We start from the raw sequence: 20,969 nt of genomic DNA on the forward strand, positions 1-20,969 counted from the left end.
CTTGGAGACAATCGCCATTAGTTCAATCTAGATCTACATCTATCTCATCATGTATAAACAACTCTTCTTTCTTCAACTTGTGGCCTTTCGTGCAGGTGGCTTGAACAATGTTTCGAGTGGAGTCGGGGGCCATGGATCGGGATGAAAATTACAAGATAGGTCGTAGCGACCAGAGTAAAAGACTGTCCCTTGCCGACCTTTTGGGTTGACCTCCATCTCTGGCATAAAAACTAGTGCAGAGGAGTTGGGAGGGATTTGAAGCTTCATTGAGAAGACCGAAGCGTCATCCAGGCTCCACGAACATTTGATCAAGCCATATGGACTTTCATATTGAATATCGGCGTTGCGAATCGTCCCGCCCGGAATTGGCTGGACTTTGAAGACCTTCCAGCCAGGCTCGATAACACTGATGCCTCCAACGTATTCGTGAAGCCAGTTGCTGACAGACCCTAGCGCATAGTGATTAAAGCTGGTCATCTGGCCTGGATTAACCGTGCCATCTGGAAGCATACTGTTCCACCGTTCCCAGGTCGTGGTAGCTCCCATTGTGACGGGATACAGCCATGACGGACAACTGGTCTCTAGTAGCATTCTGTATGAAAGCTGGTGCCATCCAGTCCGGCTCAGCGCATGTGTCACGATGGGGGTCCCAGCAAAGCCAGTGGCAACTCGAAATTTAGCAAAGCGCACTTTTCGAGCTAATCGCTCCCCGGCATTCTTTATCTGGTCTTCTGATGCGAATAGCGAGAAAAATAATGCCAGTGATAACGAGGTTTGAGTGTCGCACATCACCATCCCTTTGGGTGTAATGTATTTCTCTTGGAAGACCTGCTTGAGGCGAAGGTGGTCATCGGAGTATTTTCGTGCATCATCTGAGCATTCAAGAATGGTCGCTATTTGGCTCAAAACACCCGTTACATATACCAAGTATGCGTCAGCCACGTAGACACCGTCTGTTTGGCCATTCCCAGGATCTTCAGGCGGGGCTGATGGGTCTAACCAGTCTCCATGTTGCCAAAGCGAGGTCGTCCACAGCCCATCCTCGCCACGAGAACATCCTTTGTCTAGCCAAGATTTCATACTGTGATATTGTCGTGAGAGTATTTCTCTATCCCCGAACCATGTATATAAGGCCCATGGGACTAGGATGGAAGCGTCCCCCCAGACAGCCTGCGGTGGCCGTGACTCTTTCGCAAATTGCACGTTGGGTACGATCATCGGAGGTACACCATTGCCTTCATTTTGCTCCAGTGAGAGGTCCACAAGCCAGTCCGCAATCATGCCATCGGTATCGTATAGGAAGTTTGCGGAAGGACTGAAAACCTGAATGTCACCTGTCCAGCCGAGGCGTTCATCGCGTTGAGGGCAATCTGTTGGGATAGAAAGGAAATTTCCTCGCATACTCCAAACCGAGTTTTCATGGAGTCTGTTTATCTGTTCATTAGAGCAGTTAAACCAGCCCGTTAGCTTCATGTCACTGTGCAAGACAATTGCTGTGATATTTTCCGCGAGTAGCGGACAAAGTTCGTCTTCTGGAGACCATCCATCCACTTGAACGAACCGGAAGCCATGGAACGTGAAGCTAGGAGACCAACTCTCTAACTTGTCGCCTGAGCATACGATAACATCCGTGCATTTTGCGGCACGAAGTGGACGCATGCAGATTTCCTCATGTTCGAGAACTTCAGCATGTTGGAAGATCACACGATGGCCAGCTGGCTTGTACAATCCGCGAACACGTAGTTTCCCTACCAAGTTTTGCCCAAAGTCAATCAGTAGCTTCCCAGAGGGAGATTTGAAGATCTTCTGTGGCTGTATCTCTTGTGTTGCACGAACAGGAGGCCCATCTGGCGCTGAGAATGTGGCAGAAGGAAGGGGCAAGACGGTGACTTTCCTCCACTGGGTGCCCGGTTGAGCCTGAGCTCCAGTCTTCCAACCTGACTGTTCGTGTGCCATGTCAAAAGTCTCGCCATCGTAGATCTCGCTAGCCAGCATGGGGCCAGTGTTCCATTCCCAGCTCGCATCCGTGGTCACAACCAGTGGCTTGTGGTCGTTCTCGAAGGTGATTTCCAACTGCGCGATCAACCCAATGTCTTTGCCATATATTTGCCGACCTTCCCTCCACAGACTCGATGCATACCACCCTTCGCCAACCTCTGCAGCAAGAATGTTCTTTGAGCCATTTTTAATGAGATTTGTCACGTCGAATACTTGGTAGGAAAAGCGGAATCGATAGGAGGTGAAACCGGGTGCCATGAAATGGTCACCCACACGAGTTCCATTCAGGTAAGCATGGTAAACTCCCTGTGCAGTAACATAGAGGCGTGCTTGGCTTATTTTTGGGCAGACATCGGAGACTTCGAACGAACTCCTTAGGAGAAGAGGGCGGATTGGCTTTTCAAGAGATGTTTCTTGCTGGCCTGTGATCAACTGAGCACGCCATTCTTTTCTGTCGAGTATGCCCGTCTCAACTGAAGCCCAAGCCGACCGTTCAGTTGTAGTGGGCTCTTTAAAATCTTGAGAGACTCCGATCGACCTGACGCGAACGGCGGCTCTTTCTCGGGAGCTCAAAGGCGAGCTTGGCCATGGCACTCGAACCGATTCAGGGGAATCGACAAGGTATGTTTCCACGGTACCCCGACGCTCAACTTCAATCTCATAGCTCTTTTGTTGCCAGCCTGCGATTCTGAGGTCGTCGTGCAAAAAGCGCCAGGAGATTTGAGGTGTGGCATTCCCTATTCCGAGACCATCTTGGCGGCTATCGAAGGTGGGAGTTTGGAGGGAAATCCCGTGCGTGATTCGCATCTGATCCTCGGCCATGAAGCTTGAGAGATTGTGGTATTTTTTTGATACAAGAATGTTTCCTCGAAACGCAAAAAAGGCTCAATCTTGTTAGATGCTTTCTTGTCGTTCTAATTCCTTCTGTAGATCAAGACATGAACAATCTCACCGCCAACCATGCCTCCTTCCTCTCTCGTGTTACACATCGCGATCACATTCACTACCTCGCATAATTACCCCGCACAATCAATCCTACCTAGTCATTTCACATTTACTATTCGGTTTGCATTGCCCCGAAAATTGCTACATATCGATGGACGGACGCAACTCGGTATTAGCGAAAAGCAACGTTAGCGGAACCGTGTCCAATCGCTTTGATTTCCAGCAGGTAGCCTTGCTAGCCCCGGGAAGAAGCCGCATGATTTGCGGACTTTGGTGCAATAATTCCATCCACTCGACTACTCTTTCTGTAAAGGGGGCATAATTATTGGCCAAGATTTCCAAGCCAACACAAGACTTGATAAGCCTTGCGCCCAGGAGCTTGTTGTTTTTCTGTACATGCCAAGCTAAGACACGTAACAAATCAGGGCTTTGACCCCTCGCGCAGCCTTGTGCCTTCAGACTCTGATTCAATCGAAGTCTTTTCTTCGGCCATTGTAAATACTGGAGTTAGAGCTAGAACTTTGGAATGAAATAGTGGTATTCTCTGTAAATCTAGAATAATGCTCCTAACAAAAAACAACTGACTATATGTATGTTCTCAAATATTCCCCAAGAGCCATCATGGCCATTGCTTGCCCATAAGGCATAGCTGTGACAGCAATGTTTCGGTAATGATCAAGGTCATCCCCCATTCCTGTCCCGAAGCTAGTATTCTGTAGCTCGCCATTCTCATCAACTGACTTCAGCACAGCGCCGATAGCCTTTTCTGCCACAGCCCGATAGCCTTCGCCAATATAGCGCTTGCGAATACCCTTCAAGATCCCAAAAGCAAATCCAGCCGTTGCCGAGGCCTCGATGTACGAACCGTCGTCCTTTTGGTCAAGCAATGTCCGCCAATAGCCAGAGGGCTCCTGCAACCGTTGGAGCGCCTCGCATTGAGCATCCAGAGTATCCTCGAGGTATGAACGAAGCGGGTCCGTTGGAGAGAGCTCCATGAGCTCAATAATTTCGGGGATGACGATAGTGATCCAGCTATTTCCACGGGCCCACAGCGCGCCAGCGAAGTTGTGGCCTCCCTCTTCGAAAGTCCAACCATGATAGAAAAGGCCACTCTTGTGATCACACAGGTACTTAATGTGGATCAACAATTGCTTCTTGGCTTCGAGGATATAATGTTCGCGCCCGAGTAGTTTGCCGATTTTAACCAGTGGTAGCACGGTCATCATCAGCGTATCGTCCCAAAGCTGCTGTTTGTGCTCCATGGCATACGTTTTGTGCTGCATACCATCGTAGCGGGTACGTGGTAAGCCATGCATGGCCCATTCGGCCCATGTATCAAGCCAAGGAAGATACGTAGGATTTTTGGTCTTCTCATAGACGTAGGCTAGGGTAAGGAAGACCGCCATAGTATTGATGTTCTTGGTGGTGCCCCCTTCCGCGAAACGGGCTGCAAACCAGTCTTCGATGATCTTGAGAAGCGAGGGGTCGCCGGTCAATTCGTAGTATTTCCAGATCCCGTAAAGGCCGATTCCATGAGTCCACTCCCAGCCATTCCATGATTTTGTGTCAATTATGCGACCGTCCGATAAATGGAGCAGGAAACGCCCACTCTCATCCTTGATGTTTACTAGGTTATGGATCAGGCTGTTGATGGTGCCGTTTATGTCTGATGCGCTTGGTCGAATGACCGACGAAGTTTCTTGGGCAGACATGGTGTGGCGCTTTAATGGAAACTCCTGGCGGATGGAATGGGCAATGAAAAAAAATCGCGGTGGCTCGGCTGATTCAAGGGATGGTCAGTAATGAAATTTATTGGTTCATTCGTTTGCCTTTGTTATCATTCGATTTGCACCTCTCGTGCATCTTTGCCCCGATCGTTCGAGATTCTGAAGGCTCGGGGATTGATACACCGACTGAAGACAAGGAAGATATGCCGAATGTGTGCTAGATCCTTCGACGGGATAGTTGGGCTTCGGTTGCGAAGCAAGTGCTTATGACTTTCTTTGTCTAGTCGACGATTTCTCCGTCTTGGCAAGTCTTAGTTTGGCGGCGTCAATCCGGGGGAGTACAACGCGGGGTTAAGCTCCAATAAGCAGTACATGTGGGGTTGTTACGGGGAATGTGGAGTCATCTTCCCATCTACTGTGTGGTCAAATTTCAATACAGCGGTCGAGTCGCGGGTGAGAGCTATATAGAGACCGCAGCTATCTCTCTTGCAAGGTGTTTCTCTAACATAGAGTCGATCTCGCAGATTAACACTTCAATCCAATATCTCACTTTTTCATTGATACTAAGGCTAGTCTTACTGCATCCCAACATGGGAGACGCCCAGGAAAAGGAAGTGAAGGGTTCTGCCCATCTTGAGCAACATATCACTACAGATGTGGAGGATTTGAAGTCGGCGCAGGTGGGTGATCGTGTCGACGATGAAGTCCAGAAATATGCAGGCATGGGGCGGATTGAGGTCGATGAACCTACTTCTCGTCGTCTGAAACGGCTGATTGACCGCCGAGTCCTTACGATTATGGTCTTCACCTATCTTGTGCAGGCTTTGGACAAGGGAACTCTCAGCTTCACGAGTATAATGGGCATCCTTGATGACGCTCACCTGCACGGGAATGAGGTGAGTTTTTCTGCTGGTTGCAGCCACTGGAACTTACTGACAAGGCACAGTATTCCTGGCTGTCGACGTGCGTATACCTCTCGATCTTGGTGGTTGAATACCCTACCAACTGGATTATCCAACGTGTTCCAATCGCAAAATACCTTGGTTGTAACATCATTATATGGGGGACTGTTCTGGCACTTCATTCAACAGTCAAGAGCTTTGGAGGTCTCCTGGCATGTCGAATTTTGCTCGGCATATTTGAAGCTTGTGCGCAACCAAGCTTTGTTCGCCTCTCCGGTATGTGGTATAAACGTGAGGAACAGGCACAGACCGTTACTTTCTGGTAGGTTGACCCCTATTATCTGGATAATCGACATGCTGAGAGCTTTTAGGTATATGATGAATGGGTTTCAACAGATGATTGGTGGTCTATTGGCCTACTTATTTAGTCTCATTGGCTCTGATAAAGTCCTTAAATCCTGGCAAGCTCTGTTCATCACCTATGGATGCTTTTCGGTGCTTTTCGGGGTTTTTGTGTTGCTCTTCATGCCAGACTCTCCTATGACAGCGACATGTTTCTCCGAAGAAGACAAGAAGCTAATGATTGAGCGAGTCCGAGACAACCGAACGGGTATTCAGAATAAGAAGTTCCGAAAATACCAGGTTATTGAGGCCTTGAAAGATCCCCAGATGTGGTGTTACTGCGGAATTCAGCTTTTCACAACCCTGCCGACGAGTGGACTCGGAACATTTGCCAACATCATCATCAAAGGATTCCACTTTACAACACTTCAAACTCAACTCCTCTCCATGGTTCTGGGTGCATACATCATCTTTGTCCTGCTATCTTCTATGTGGCTCGTCAAAAAGACAAACCAAAATCTGATTGTCATGGCAGCTTACTGCATCCCGTGAGTTTATCATACTATTGCCATATTTTGAACACATCCTGACATATTATTTGGTCATCAGCTCCTTCATTGGAACTATTGTTCTGATGACCGTGCAGAACAAGACGACAGCTACAAAAGCCGGCTTGCTTATGAGCTACTACATCACACTCTCATTCTGGGCCGCACAGACTCTTACTCTTTCAATGATCTCCCGAAATATTGCCGGGCAGACTAAAAAGTCGACAGTTATTGCTGCCAATTTTATTGCCTGGGCTACAGGTAACGCGATAGGTAAGACTGACCTTGAATTTTGAGTTTCCGATCAATTTCTTTGGACTAATATGATGGTTATCAAATAGGCCCCCAGATATTTTTGACGAATGATGCTCCTCGTTATTTTACTGCCTTCAGTATTCACCTTGGATGCTATACGCTCTTGGAGCTGGTTTTGCTTTATTTGCGGTTCCACCTCAAGCGGCAAAATGACAAGAAAGACCAGCTGGCCAGTGCTGAAGGGCCCGGATCTGAAGAAACTACGGATTTTGAAGGATTTGAGGATCTGACAGATCGGGAGAATTTGCGATTCCGCTATGTTTACTGAACGTGCTGTTCGAGGAGTTGAATCGCTGAAAGGACATTGGTCGTCTCGGTCTTTTGCGGGGTGATCAACCGAGATGGCTCTTATCTCCGAGTCAACGACCATCAGCGGAATACAATATTTAGCTTGGAAATTTCTTCGTTCAGCGGGTTGGCGGTGGTATTTGTCCTTTGTTCGAAGGTATTCATATTTTCATCTCGTCGAGGCTATCTTCTCAAACCAAGTGCATCGAGACTAGAAATAAGTGTTGTAAAGTAGGGGGCTCCGAGACGCGCTGGTCACAACAAGGGAAACTTCTGCGCCCCTCTAATCACTTGCACCTCAACATCTTCCGGGCCACATTCGCACGCGAAATGCTCTCCTTCTTAGCAAAAAGAGTTCCACGCACAGTAACTGCGAACCAAAACCCTGTGATCTTTGATGGAGGGCGCTCTCGCATCGAGTTCAAGGCTCCGACCGACCGATATTTAGTGGTCAATCGTTGGCCACCCAACTCGGGTGAAGCAAACAGAAACATCGCATTACGACCACCACTCCACTGGCACCGTCACCAAACCGAAACATTCCATGTTCTACAAGGAACTGCTGAGTTCTTGTATAATGGGCAAAAGATACTTAAGAATGCGGGGGATTTGATCACAATCCCAGCCAAGGCGATTCATACTTTTCGCAATTATAGCGAATCGGAGGAACTGGTAATCGAGTTTGTTCTTGAGCCGCAATGGCGAGAACGAGATGAGGCTTTCTTCCGTATGTCAAGTCAACTCTTAAGTCCTCCAGAACCTCACTGACTAATTGCTTAGGAAACGTACAATCTTATCGAGATGATTGTCGCAAGGCTGGAGTGCCACGGAGTTTGCCGCAGGTCCTGCTATTCAACTGGGTCGGCGGCGTCGTTCTTGCTCTACCAGGGCCTGCCATAGTAGCGAAACCCTTGGGGATACTGTTGAATTTCTTCGGCGGGCTCGTGCTGGGAAAGTATATTTTGGGTTACAAGAGCTCCTATCCAGAGTATTACAAAGTCCTAATTTAAATGGACTTCACTCCTCATGTATGGACAAACAGTGCCTTGATTTGAGGTCTGCTTCGCAAAGCGACTGATGGATAAATGAAGGCACTGCTCCTTTCTTAAAACAATGACGGTATCTTGTCAATGTCACGTCAATCAATTCAGTCCGCAAGATAAACTAGCAGGCCCAATCAGGATAGCTCCAACTCTACTCTCTATGATATTCCTTGGGAAGAAGAGCCCGTGATATAATTCTAAAGCTGTCTAGGGAGACGGCTCAAAAGATTTCTAGAAATATTTTTCAACAGAGTGGTAGTGAAAGCGTATCTAGCTAAACCTTTCCGAGGCACGATCTCCAGAGGCTCATTTCTTCTGACTCTCAAACTTCCACCGTGATGACTTGCAGAACTTACTACTTAGTTAATTAGTTAACTAGTCAATCATGGACAGATGCAGAAACGCCATGTTGGAGGCAAAAGATAGTTGTGGGCTTAGTTTTAATTTTGTTTACTACATAGCATCTACTCCGTCCTGAGAGAGAGAAAAAAATAGGGAATAATATACTCTGCTTCTCTCTTGTGGCAATTGACTTACGACGCTATTTATTAGTTTCTAGGTGACATTCCATCATATACTCTTCGCCCATCAGCCTTGCGACTGAACATCCACTCGTCTTGTCTGCCCGGTGCGAGTCGCCACTAATAAATATAGCGGAAGTTCGGGTTTTTCTAAACAAATCGATTAGCTGAGGGCACCTTCTCTATCAAGGAAAGAAATTTCGTTCGTCCTTACTCGGTCAGTAATATCCTCAAACGAGTGAGCAAACGTCGTATCGGCTGTCACCTCCCCTTGTTCGACCTTCCGGTCGCGTCTCTTATTTTCAGTGATATACCAAGTGCGTAGTGAAAGCAAAACAACCTCCAGAAGTACAAAACAGCCCAGCACGGCTGCTAGTGCCGGGAAATAGCGCGGGGCATCCTTGGATTGGAAGGTCTGGGGGCCAATGGCATTCCCAACGGCCCAAAACACGAAATTGCAGGCAATGACCACACTCTTTTTCGTCTGCCCGGCGACATTACGTGTCACGATGGAAAGAGCAAGACCAGCACAGCCCCAGTACGCGATCATGATATAGTAGGCGAAGAGAAGACCGACTCGCTTATCATGGGAGAAGGGAACGGTTAGGAGCACAATGACACCGGCGATTGTGGGTACCACCGAGGCCATCATGACGAGAATAGTTTGCTTATAACGCTTTTCGATCCAAACAGCGCTAAGCATTGCAGTGAGCTGGACGACACCGGAGACCATTTGAAGCAGCTGGGTCTGCCAAGTGGTGAAGCCGAATGACTTGACGATGATATTGTTGAAAGCACCGAGACCACCGGAGGGAATAGTGAGCAAAAGCTGGATAAGTGCGATGGCGTAGACTTTAGACTGTTAAAAAGCGTTCAACCCTTTTTGGGAAGAGTTGTCAATCACCTACCTTGTGGATCTTTGACAACTTCCCACACCTGGTCTTTGCGAAATTTGCGATTTTGCAAGCCGGTACGGTTGCGACGTACACGTTCTACCATAAGATGCTTATCACTCTCAGTAAAGCAGTGGGCTCTCATAGGAGAGTCCGGCATCCACCAGCCAACAAATGCGCCCCAGAAAACGGTCATGATGCCATATGTCATGAAAAGAGCTTGCCAGGAGCTGATCGGAGAGGTTTCGGGGATGAATGAAAAGCAGAATGCCAAAAGACCACCAAGAATTTGATTCAATCCATTCATCATGAACCTGTAGATTTAGGTCAGAAATGTAAAACATAATGTAACATGCGCAAATTAGCCGAGTCGTGAGCATACCAAAATGTGACTGCCCCACCCTGCTCCTCTCGTGTGTACCAGATAGACGACAACAAAGTGAATGCCGGTTGACTGACAGCTTCGAAAACACCCAGGAATGCTCGCAGTGCGATCAGGCCTTCGAAATTTTTCATTGCAGCCTGGAGAGAAAGTGTGACTCCCCATAGTATAATATTGCCCGATAGCCACTTGGCGATTGGGACTCGCTGAATGATGTAGTTTTCCTGTCGAGTTGTAAGTGAAGATTCAAAACTCGCACATCTAGGAGTGCAGTTACCGGAAATTCCACGACCAAAATGATCATGTATAGAATCGTTGTCATCCACGAGTACTATTTAAATCTCCATTGTTATTTTAGGCCCAAAACGGTACCAGTGCATACGGTGTGCGACTGACCTGTTGGCCCACCAAATGGGTATCTTCTTGAATGCCCATAATGGACGCATAAGACATCGTTCCTTTGTCCAAAGTTTGAATTAGGTAGGTGATAACCATGACCACCATCACACGCTTATCGATGAGCTTCTTGAGTCGGCGATTGGTGGCTTCGTCAACCTCCACGATGGTCGCATTTGCGTACTCGGCAACTTCACGATCGATGAGGTCATAGTTCATTTGCTCCTTCACCACATCCATCTCCACGACCTCCGGGGCCTCATTGATCTCACTGGTTTTATTCATGGCAGTTGGTGTTCAACCTTCTGTTGACGGAGACGGAGACGAGTTTGGGTCTGGGAAATACCAATTTCAAGGGTCCACTGGACACGGCTATTGCATTCAATTTATCTCTCAATCGCCTGAGCGATGACTACGGGAACCTTTCACACCGTCATCTCCTTCTCGTACTCTTGTTGGTTCTGGCATGATTTTTCCACCTCCACACTCGTGTCTGTGGAGAGGCGGGGAAGCTCTAAGACGATCTGGGGTAAGCCCCCGCCAAGCTTGCGACGCGTCGGTTGGAATTTAAGCGTTTGTTTATCCCTCTATGATTGGATCTTTCCCACCAGAACTACCAGCCCTCCTGCCGTGCGCCCAGGCTTATGGTGTCTAATTTATCCTATTGGTCACACTGCTCGCTTAAATCGACTCCTTTACCTGCCCTACGGAATTCGCAGTCCGAACGACGAATCGGCAAATTGCTAACGATAATCCTTTCCTCGTCCTTAGGGGAATCGGCGCCAGGGCGTGCTAGTCTTTACCTATACTGGCCTCGAGACGTTTAGCCGGGTGATACTTTCGGATACAGGTACCCGATCACTACACCGTGGATAAACCTCGGCAAATTTCGAAGACGTGGGGGCGGGCTACTGTTCCTCACCGCAGTCATCATCTGCTAGATAAGGTGGTCGTGTAAACTCACTTCATTTTTCCAACCTCCATGTCCAAGCCAATCCAACAATGTGTTCTCACGAGATTGATGCAAGCTCCCCTCCATATCCCCTCCGAGCGCCCAAGCCGGTAGGGAAGCGGATTGCCCGGCTGGACAAGGACCGCCTTGCGCAACTATATTCTCCAGGACAGTGGGAGAACGTCAATCTTCTTGCGTGAGTAAACTGATCGAGAAAATCAATCATTGCCATGAACTAGCTAATATAAACGGGCAGCATGCTAAATGAAGGGGTATTCTCTGGCCCTCCTCATATCGATCTATTTGTTTGGCATGCTCCAGGTAGCAAACGCCCTACTTTCAAGGAAGCCACAGATCCATCCAATCACTATGAAGATGCAGCTTTGGGTCAGGAGTTTGGACCCTCGTGGTCTACTCACTGGTTTAAGGTCTATATCCAACTCCCTGACACAATATGCAGCAAAGAGCATGTCGAGTTGCACTGGGACTGCAATAATGAAGCTACTGTCTGGACAGAGGACGGCAGGCCTCTTCAAGGTCTTACTGGGCGAGGAGAGCGCACCGAGTGGATTATCCCAGCTTCTTTCAAAGACGGAAAACAACATCTCATATATATTGAGATGGCGTGCAACGGCATGTTTGGAAATGGCCCAGGCCGACCGATCTTCAAAAATAACCCCGGTGGTGATTCTATTCAGCCGCCTGACCAAAACAAACATTTCGCTCTATCAAAGGCGGAGATTGTGGCTGTGAACTGGGACGCGAGGATGCTTTACATGGACATAATGGCTATTCACGACGCTGCTACCGTGTTACCAGAGGAATCTTGGCAACAACATAAAGCGCGGAGTGTAGGCACTAAAATCATGAACAATTTTAAGCTTGGCGACGACGCTTCGATCATCCGCTGCCGCAAGATTGCCGAGGAATTTCTTGGGACAAGGACGAACTCAAGTGAGATTTACTCGACTGGTCATCAGCAAGATCCAGATATTTTTGCGGTTGGACATTGCCACATCGATACATGTTGGTTATGGCCTTGGGCGGAAACCAAGAGAAAGGTCGCTCGGTCATGGCTCAATCAATGCGACTTGATGGACCGATATCCTGAACTAACATTTGCATGCTCGCAAGCTCAGCAATTCCAGTGGCTTAAGGAAGAGTACCCCTATGCTTGGGAACGGGTGAAACAAAAGGTTCAATCTGGTCAGTTCCAGCCGATTGGTGGCTGCTGGGTCGAACACGACACGAATCTGCCCAACGGAGAGTCGCTCGTGCGGCAATTTCTTTACGGGCAGCGATTCTTCGAAGCAAATTTTGGCACTCGTAGCCGTGTGCTCTGGCTGCCGGATTCCTTTGGATTCTGCGCCCAACTTCCACAATTGTCCAGGCAAGCCGGAATGCCTCATTTCCTCACACAGAAGATATGTTTCAACAATATCAACCAATTTCCGCATACCACGTTCAACTGGGTCTCACTCGACGGAAGTCAAGTCCTTTGCCATATGCCTCCTGTCAAGACCTACACTGCAGAAGGTACTGTTTCTGATGTTCAGCGATGCGTCACGAACCATCTCTCCATGGATCAGGACCACACTTCCCTCATGGCCTTTGGAAAAGGTGACGGTGGCGGTGGTCCAACCTGGCAGCACTTAGAACGGCTCAGACGCTGTCGTGGTGTATCAGATACGGTCGGTCTACTACCCCGAGTGCACGTCGGAGGGTCTGCAGACGACTTCTTCAAGAGACTTGAGCACAAGGCCGACCTATTTCCAACCTGGACTGGTGATCTGTACTTTGAGCTGCACCGTGGTACATATACTACCCAATCCAGTACCAAAAAAAACAACCGGAGAGCCGAATTCATGATGCGAGATATTGAGCTTCTCGCTACAGTCGCCTCGATAGCGGATACCTCTTACAAATACCCAAAGACAGAGATTGACCAAATGTGGCAGAAAATTTTGCTCTGTCAATTTCACGACTGCCTTCCAGGAACCGCGATTCGAATGTGCTACGATGATTCGGACCAGGTACGTGACTAGTGTGCAAGCAATGTAATCCGGACGTTGAGCTAAATAGATGACGCACAGGTCTATGAGAACGTGTTCAAGACAGGTGAGAATGTTATTCAAGCCCTCTACCAGCGCTTCAACCTGGACTCACCGGAGGCCAATCCGCCGGAGCCTCAACACACGGTCGCTGTCAATACACTTCCTTGGCCTCGCAAGGAGATCGTTGACTTCTCGGAAGACTCCTGCCTAGTGGCTTCGGGTAGTGGAAGTTTAGTAGCCCTCGAGAGACTCTCTTCAGTGTCGACGGAAAGACCCGTCACGGTTCACGAGGTCTCTGCCGGAGTTTTCAAGCTCCAGAATGAGCAACTATCTTTGACTGTCGAAAAAGGCTGCATCCTGTCGCTGTACGATCGGAAAGCTGACCGTGAGATTATCCCACGTGGTAAAAAGGCCAATCAATTCGTCATATTCGATGATAAGCCGGTTTATTGGCAAGCTTGGGATGTCGAAGTCTATCACCTCGACACTCGAGAGGAATTAGCAAGCTCCATCACTTCTGTGACGGAAGATAAATTTCACCGTGTCAGTGTTACTACCGAAACAAAAATCAGCGACAGGAGCTCTATGCGAGTTACTATCTCATTATCGGCGAATTTTAATGAAACCGATTATTCTTGCATCGAGTGCACCGCGGACATTGACTGGCATGAGAACATGAAGTTCCTTAAAGTGGAGTTCCCGGTCGACATTCGCAGCACGGAGGCATCATATGAGACACAGTATGGAATCATCAAGCGTCCCACCCACTACAATACCTCATGGGATATGGCCAAGTTCGAGGTCTGCTGCCATAAATTCGCTGATCTTTCTGAACATGGGTATGGTGTCTCGATTCTCAACGACAGCAAATACGGATTCGCGACAGTCGGCAACGTCATGCGCTTATCTCTCTTGCGATCGCCCAAGGCACCCGATGATACAGCTGATATGGGCAAACACACTATTCGGTGGGCAATCATGCCACATGAAGGTGGACTAAGTTCAAGAACCGTTCGAGCATCATTCAACTTCAACAACCCGCTCAAACTCCTCCAGGCCAAGTCGGACACTCCTTTGCTCGGGCAGTTCCCTGTTACTTTGAGTGGCGATAAGAGTCTTGTCCTAGACACCATCAAGCGTGGTGAGGATGACGAGGATATCAGTACTGGAGAGCTCCCCGCTCGGAAGGGCAGAAGTGTCATTCTACGAATCTACGATTCTCTTGGTGGTCGATCGCGGGGGACGGTACAGACCATATGGACAATCAGCAAAGCATTCAAGACAAATCTGCTAGAAGATGACGAAGAAGAGATTTCAGTTAAGGGGGGAGCATTTAGAGTTGACTTGGGGCCATTCCAGGTTGGGACTTATCGTCTCTGCTTAGCCGATTAAGCAGCGTGGTCATGTTACTCAATTATATTACTCCGAATTAGAGGTTAGAGGGCCTAATGTACTCCCGTATTGTTCTTCTATTCAATTACTTCGACTATGTAAGGGCGTCATATAAGGCCTGATCTTGACTAAAGATGTGTGTAGGGCGCACTACGCCTAGAACATTAAGAAGTTGCTACCTATCAGGCTCATTATGGATTACAGCAGTCATATAATACTCTATAGAGCATACCACAGCTACCTATATCTAGACGCGCTAGGTTTTTCTAGTGCGGTACATGTCAAATCAATGTCTAGACGTATCATTAGATGGTTCTAGTTGCTGCGCTAAATTCACGATTATTCCAGAAGGATTATTTGCCGAAAACCTTGAAGCGGTTCTCGAGGGGCTCGAAGGTCTTCTCGCCAGGCTCGGAAGTAGGGACACCGAAGACCAGCTGGGCGTCCAACTTCCAAGAGGCGGGCAGGTTCCAGGTCTTGGTGACCTGCTCGTCAATCAAGGGGCTGTAGTGCTGGAGGTTAGCGCCGAAGCCCTCAGCCTCAAGAGCGAGCCAGACTGTAAATTCGAAAGTTAGACTCATTATCTTCTCTACACTGCTTCGCGATGTCATTTAGCTTACCAAGGTACTGGGACATGGCGTTAGACTCCAGGGCAAAGGGATCGAACTTGTCGGCGTAGATGGCAAACTTCTCCTTGATGGGAGCAAGAGACTCGTAATCGACGAAGAAGAGAACCTATCGCAATTGTTAGAAATTTGTATCCAATATCGAGTTCGGAAATAGCGCCGATGGCCATCACCAATGGTACATACAGTTCCGTAAGCGGCGCGGAAGGCATCCAGCTTGGGCTTGGTATGATTCTCAAACATCTCCTTGGGCACGTGTCCAGCTGCAACCAGACCCTCCATGGCACTGATAGCAATGTCCCATACCTTCTTGTGCTCCTCCTTCAGGAGCAGGACAATCCGAGAAGTCTGGGTGTTGAAAGAGCTGGGGACGTGGAGCACGGAGTCCTGAACGATGCGCTCAATGACATCATCGGAAATGGGACTCTCCGCCTTCAGGCCATAATAAGTCCGACGGGCCTTGACAACCTCCAGGAGAGTGGAGGTCGCAGGGTTCTTGAATTCAACAGCAGTGGAGCCCATTGTGGTATATTTGTGACCAGAACTGTAGTGATATTGATCTGATCAATTGAAAATGCGCATGGAATACATGGCGACGGTGGGGTTTATATAAACTTTAGATCAAGCTCATTAGAAAAAACTTCCTGTGGTATGGAATGCCATTGATATTTCAATTTTTCGTTATCTTGCCACAATATTTTCATGCCTTCTTTCAGAGGCATTGTACCAATAGCGATCGCGGGTGCTTCGCAATAGGCCCCGCTGACACAGAGTATTGTTGCTTGGTTCTCCAATCACAGTTGTTATCGTACCGGATTTACGGCCTTGATAATTGCCGAAGGGTGTGTAAGCGGAAATAGAGCCCACTTTAAAAACCCCCAACGAGATTATGAATCACTATATGTCAGCCTGACCAAGCACAACCCCTTATTAACTCACTAGCGAAGCAGTCCCTATAAGCTTAGAAGTAGTGCGGAATTAATCACGCAGGGACATCTTATTATTAATCACAGTGGGATGGTTAGTTAGTTAAACTAAGTACCCTCGTGAAGGAACTTATGTCATGCATAAATCGCTTCCATCAATAATTAAAAGTGGCCTGACCCTAAGGAAGTAACGAGTGCAACCATTAAAGGAAGAGAGGGAAATGTACTCGAGATAGATACTTTAGGAGAAAATTAAAGCCCGAAGGAAAAGCAAAAGGTCTAAGGGATAAAAACATACAACAGCCAGGATTCGCATGTGGTCACCCACCATACTACTAACTGGCCGGCGTGTGGCTTAAGTACGGCTGAGCGGACGGGAAGCCCTGTTCTCCACACCCTATGGTCGTATGTACTACCTCCCCCTCTATAACATAATATATTAGAAGAGAAGCTTATCAAGAATTCCTCAAAAGAAGAAATCGATTCTATATCGTAAGGATCTTTGCGAGGCATATTAACCGTCTAGAAATAAATAGTTACAAAGTTAAGGTTGATCATACAAGTTACAACTGCTTGCCTTTTAACTTATTATCAGCCGCGACAGACATATGAAGAGATGAGGGACGACTAGAAGGGATAACAAGTGGCCCACTGGAGGGAAGAAAGAGGCCAGTCTTGACCGAGAAGGGGACCAATTTTGATTTGATGCGAAAAGCTAATAGTGTACACGCTGAGTACAGTCCATTCTCGTATATAGCTCAGAAAACTACGACATATTCTGAGTAGACTGGTAGATTATCTGTTACTGCATGTGCCCAGGCGCACTAGCCAAATAGGTTAAAAAGACCAAATATGCTAGAACGCTATGCTCTAGCATGCCTAGGACCGATATAAGCAGCGCACAACGTTAGGCCTAGGGGGACGAGGCCTAGGTCCTAACATTATCAGCATATCGTATCGTCTCACCTTTTTGCTATTATGCTATGCTGCCGAGTTATTACGACATAAGAAGTATCTATGCGATGTCAAATAATGAAGAGGACATGAAACCGACTAGGCTGGTTTAAAGAGTGAATCGCTCATAGGGCTTAGCCATTCCCCTCCTTTCTAGGGGCAAACACCTCGTCATGCATTCTTTGCCCGTGGCCCTCCCCGCTCCCCCCTCCCCCCTCCCCTTACGCTACGGTCCTATAAGAAATTGAGATCACGAAGAAAAGAAAGACGATGATCCATATATATACTGCCACAAGAAGCGAATATACATAAGAAGATACAACGAATCAATGAAACTCTTCGGAACCTCGGCTCCGATATCAAAGGCGTTATATATAGTGACCAAGCAGGCGAAAAGAAGTTCGCATCGCGGTTCGCATAGAAGAAGGCAGGCAACTAGATCTTTTACAGCTTTTTTGAGGAAATGGGGCTCTGTCTTGGGCCGAAATTCTCCAAAGTTGCGAGCATCGGCGTGTCCGCGCCGTTTAGATTGATGGTTGACGGTCGGAGCTCGAATCATGCATTAAAAATTGCCTCGCGATTGGCTGCTAGCTCTCCCGCGTCGCGGTCCGTCGTCCCAGTGGGTTTCATTTTAGACTCGTTTAGTTATCATTGGACAGTTTCGGGGGTCTCTGCAGAATACAGTAGTGACTTATGCCCAATATCCGGTCATGCTCGTCATTTGGATGTTATCGCAGCCAGGATGGCCCTCACGCGGTTGGCGCTTGACGACGATGTCAATGGGAGGCTTTGAATGGACTGTTGCTTATAAAAACAGGTTGTTATTTCCCATTCAAACTAGATAATTTCAAGTCAACATAAAGTTATCCTTTGCTTCAAGCACAAACACTACCCAAAGATCCTTTCTTATACAGCCTTATACCCCAGCTATTATATTTCACAACACTCATCCATTTCTATTCATCATCATGCCGGATCCGGTAACACCAACAAAGTCAAAGGAGACATCTACAAGCACAGCAACACCACCAACTGTCACATCAGTGCCTAGCACCACAGGCTCGTACGTACAAAGATACCATAAGCACTAGCTCCACTTTGAGTACTCATTCATCCGATATATCTAAGCTGATTTCCCATCTACAGAACCACCTCCGAGTCTGGCAATATAGAGCAAGATCTTGCAGGCGTCGGTAGCTGGATACGTACGTCTGCCCTCTTCATTTCTCTATCCTATTTCTCTCTCAATGTGTGCTACGGATGTACTTGATACTAATGGGTAAAGGCCCCTAATTAATATTTACCCCGCGCCGCGCCATGCATAATCCCAGCACGGCCAAGAAATCATACGGTAAGAGAACGGAGCTCTATTCTGAAATCGATCCGGACATTGAGTAATGATTCAATCCGGCTAATCGGGGTGTGTGATTGACCATTGAGAAGACTGCTAGGGTTATCCCGGCATTACCCGGCGCCATTGATATGGCCAGTGCATGACCAAGCCAATGACGTTGATGATATCATGGTGAGATTGATGGATGCTTGCAAGAAGGAATGGATTGCTTCTTCGGAATACAAGGATGCAATAGTCCCCCGATGGACTTCATATAACGACAGTTACACAAGTACAGAAGGGTTTTTTTCATCAGTTTATGATTTTATCTGGCTTGTTTTGGACGGTGTGTATATTTTGCGATGGACGAGACCTTGGGGCTAGTGAGGGGCAAATTCGGGAGCGGAAGTTTCCCCTCTTTTCTCTAATGGAACACAGAATGAGATACGACTGGATACAGTATGAGACTGGCGCTGGCGCTAGCCCTGAGAAATATTCATATCTAGTGGATGTGCACAGTTGACTTGCATTATTGTTATTTTTTTATTTGGCCATGACTTCGGCCCTATGCATGAACATATACGAGTGACTATTTACGCCATGCAATTTGACACTGAATACCAACTGGGTATGATCACTGTGCTCGCTAGCACACTTGTCGCCTACTACGAATTGGTTATTGAACACTTGTTGACTCTTTTGCGCTCTAAAGCAAAATTTTCCTTCTTCTAGTATTTTTCATTTGTCTGGGTCATTTGCTGCGCGGCATTGATAATTGTAGATCTACTATGGCACCAGAGCCAGGGGCCGTACTGGCTGTATTTTCCCGTAAAGTGTAGCATTGCCGAGTTGTATTCGCAATGCACCAGTACCCAAGAACGGGATATCGGAAACTGCTTGCTTGGAGCTTGAGCGTCCTAGTCGGACCCCGATTGTCTGGGGCAGGAATTCGAGTGAGGTTTCACAAGCAGAATGCCTTTGATTGAACTCAACCTCGGACGGGACTGGTAGGACTGTGAAATGACCCCGTGCCCTGTGGCTATCAGAGTGAAGGTAATCATTGGACCGGAATTGGCATTTCGAGGGTCTACATCTAGAGAGTAAAGAAGCGAGCCGACGGAGACGTGCTTCGGCTTCTCCTCTTTACGGCGCTTTGCATGCTGCTCGGACACCTATTACCTGGTTGATGGAATTTAGCTTTAGATTCGGGTTCTGAACTTGGTCATCACCAAGGTAACCACGGTGACTCATCGATCGTTGACTCAACTGGAAGTATTCGTTCACAAATATTCTGTGGGAAGTCTAATGAAAGGTATTCAAATTTCAGGGAATCGGCACTTTTTTAGCCTTTTGGTGCTAAGGTTAAAGCTTCCGCCGCCATTCCCGATCATTAGTTGTCAAAGGGAGAGATTTACTTTGGCTGTTACACAAACAACCCGGCTTGCTCTCTTTAAAGTATAGAGTTTGTTGTTCAGAACGGCGGCCACGGCCCCCGCCTCCTTTATTGTTATTTCTGCGGGTCGGAAATGGCCTTCAGCGCTCTCCTGCTTTGCACCGAAATCATGGACTCGGCAGCAAACAAAGGGAAGAAAGTTTGAGTTGAATTCACTTTCTTGATGCATATCATCAGCTCTGCGAAGAGCTCATTAGCGGGTTGGAATCCGGGGACTACGGCAGTAGGTGCAGTAATTTAAAACCTATCTTAGATCCCACTGGAAATTCAGTTGCTTAGTAGTGGGTGATTGTGCACTGTAGGCCTCGCAATTTTGCAATTTTCTGCATTGTTTACATAACATATTGTGATGGTGTAAAGAAATGCGTGAGCGACGTTTGATTCTTGGAGGATATGATTGTCCCCTTGGAGAGCCAAAATGGAAAAATTCTTCTCTGTCACCATGGTAGAACGTTTCAAGGATGACTATACCGATGAAAAGTTCGGGCCAATAATCGCCCTGCCTTATTTTCAGTGAGTATACACGTAGCCGTCACAGCTAGTCGGGTCGATTGGTTAAAGTCCACTCTGAGTCATACTTAACATCTAACTATTGGCCGGCCCACGTTAAAGAAATGCCGATGGATGATGACTAGTGCATATTTCCAAATACCTAGCCAGGCGATAGTAAATGGGCAGAAAAAGTGGTTGGTAATTGAATAGAAAGTATCATTTGATGTAGGATATTGTTGAGAGCAATCTATAGCCATCTAATCTACGTTTGTCGTCAGCTCACGACCGGTCAAGTGTCAAGTAGTATCACACCTTCGCTTGTATGACGGCGACGGACCTAAATTATGAGCACAGCTTCGAAAGAACAGTTAAGATTATTTTCAATCAAGGATTTTACCCGGAACTATATACAGCAAGCATGCCACAATAGGACAACATTATCGGGGCGAGCATGTACCTCGACACGTTAGCCGCCACGAGTGGAGAA

General features: G+C 47.5%; 7 protein-coding genes across 7 annotated transcripts; 3 read left to right on the top strand and 4 right to left on the bottom strand.

Annotated features, from left to right (window-relative positions):
* Positions 1–72: 72 nt before the first annotated feature.
* Positions 73–2,820, bottom strand: N7496_008711 (alpha-L-rhamnosidase; the record flags this gene model as incomplete). The annotated part of the gene is made up of 1 exon (XM_056701630.1): positions 73–2,820. One exon carries the CDS (start codon positions 2,818–2,820, stop codon positions 73–75), a length of 2,748 nt encoding a protein of 915 aa, XP_056553693.1.
* A 707-nt stretch (positions 2,821–3,527) lies between these two features.
* N7496_008712 (glycoside hydrolase family 88/105 protein) lies at positions 3,528–4,655 on the bottom strand (the record flags this gene model as incomplete). Its single annotated transcript, XM_056701631.1, has 1 exon — positions 3,528–4,655. One exon carries the CDS (start codon positions 4,653–4,655, stop codon positions 3,528–3,530), a length of 1,128 nt encoding a protein of 375 aa, XP_056553694.1.
* Positions 4,656–5,260: 605 nt separating this feature from the next.
* N7496_008713 (uncharacterized protein) lies at positions 5,261–7,045 on the top strand (the record flags this gene model as incomplete). The annotated part of the gene is made up of 5 exons (XM_056701632.1): positions 5,261–5,566; positions 5,617–5,894; positions 5,944–6,462; positions 6,524–6,735; positions 6,804–7,045. The coding sequence occupies 5 exons, from the start codon at positions 5,261–5,263 to the stop codon at positions 7,043–7,045; spliced, it is 1,557 nt and encodes a 518-aa protein (XP_056553695.1).
* A 350-nt stretch (positions 7,046–7,395) lies between these two features.
* Positions 7,396–8,075, top strand: N7496_008714 (cupin domain-containing protein; the record flags this gene model as incomplete). Its single annotated transcript, XM_056701633.1, has 2 exons — positions 7,396–7,792; positions 7,846–8,075. The coding sequence occupies 2 exons, from the start codon at positions 7,396–7,398 to the stop codon at positions 8,073–8,075; spliced, it is 627 nt and encodes a 208-aa protein (XP_056553696.1).
* A 674-nt stretch (positions 8,076–8,749) lies between these two features.
* N7496_008715 (uncharacterized protein) lies at positions 8,750–10,585 on the bottom strand (the record flags this gene model as incomplete). Its single annotated transcript, XM_056701634.1, has 6 exons — positions 8,750–8,779; positions 8,844–9,481; positions 9,538–9,836; positions 9,905–10,128; positions 10,182–10,235; positions 10,301–10,585. The coding sequence occupies 6 exons, from the start codon at positions 10,583–10,585 to the stop codon at positions 8,750–8,752; spliced, it is 1,530 nt and encodes a 509-aa protein (XP_056553697.1).
* A 717-nt stretch (positions 10,586–11,302) lies between these two features.
* Positions 11,303–14,698, top strand: N7496_008716 (alpha-mannosidase; the record flags this gene model as incomplete). Its single annotated transcript, XM_056701635.1, has 3 exons — positions 11,303–11,448; positions 11,509–13,285; positions 13,346–14,698. 3 exons carry the CDS (start codon positions 11,303–11,305, stop codon positions 14,696–14,698), a joined length of 3,276 nt encoding a protein of 1,091 aa, XP_056553698.1.
* Positions 14,699–15,051: 353 nt separating this feature from the next.
* On the bottom strand, positions 15,052–15,846 carry N7496_008717 (uncharacterized protein; the record flags this gene model as incomplete). The annotated part of the gene is made up of 3 exons (XM_056701636.1): positions 15,052–15,254; positions 15,319–15,433; positions 15,511–15,846. The coding sequence occupies 3 exons, from the start codon at positions 15,844–15,846 to the stop codon at positions 15,052–15,054; spliced, it is 654 nt and encodes a 217-aa protein (XP_056553699.1).
* Between the last annotated feature and the right edge of the window lie 5,123 nt (positions 15,847–20,969).

This window comes from Penicillium cataractarum, assembly GCF_028827025.1.
Source record: "Penicillium cataractarum strain IBT 29864 chromosome Unknown utg000007l, whole genome shotgun sequence".
Lineage (NCBI taxonomy): Eukaryota > Fungi > Ascomycota > Eurotiomycetes > Eurotiales > Aspergillaceae > Penicillium > Penicillium cataractarum.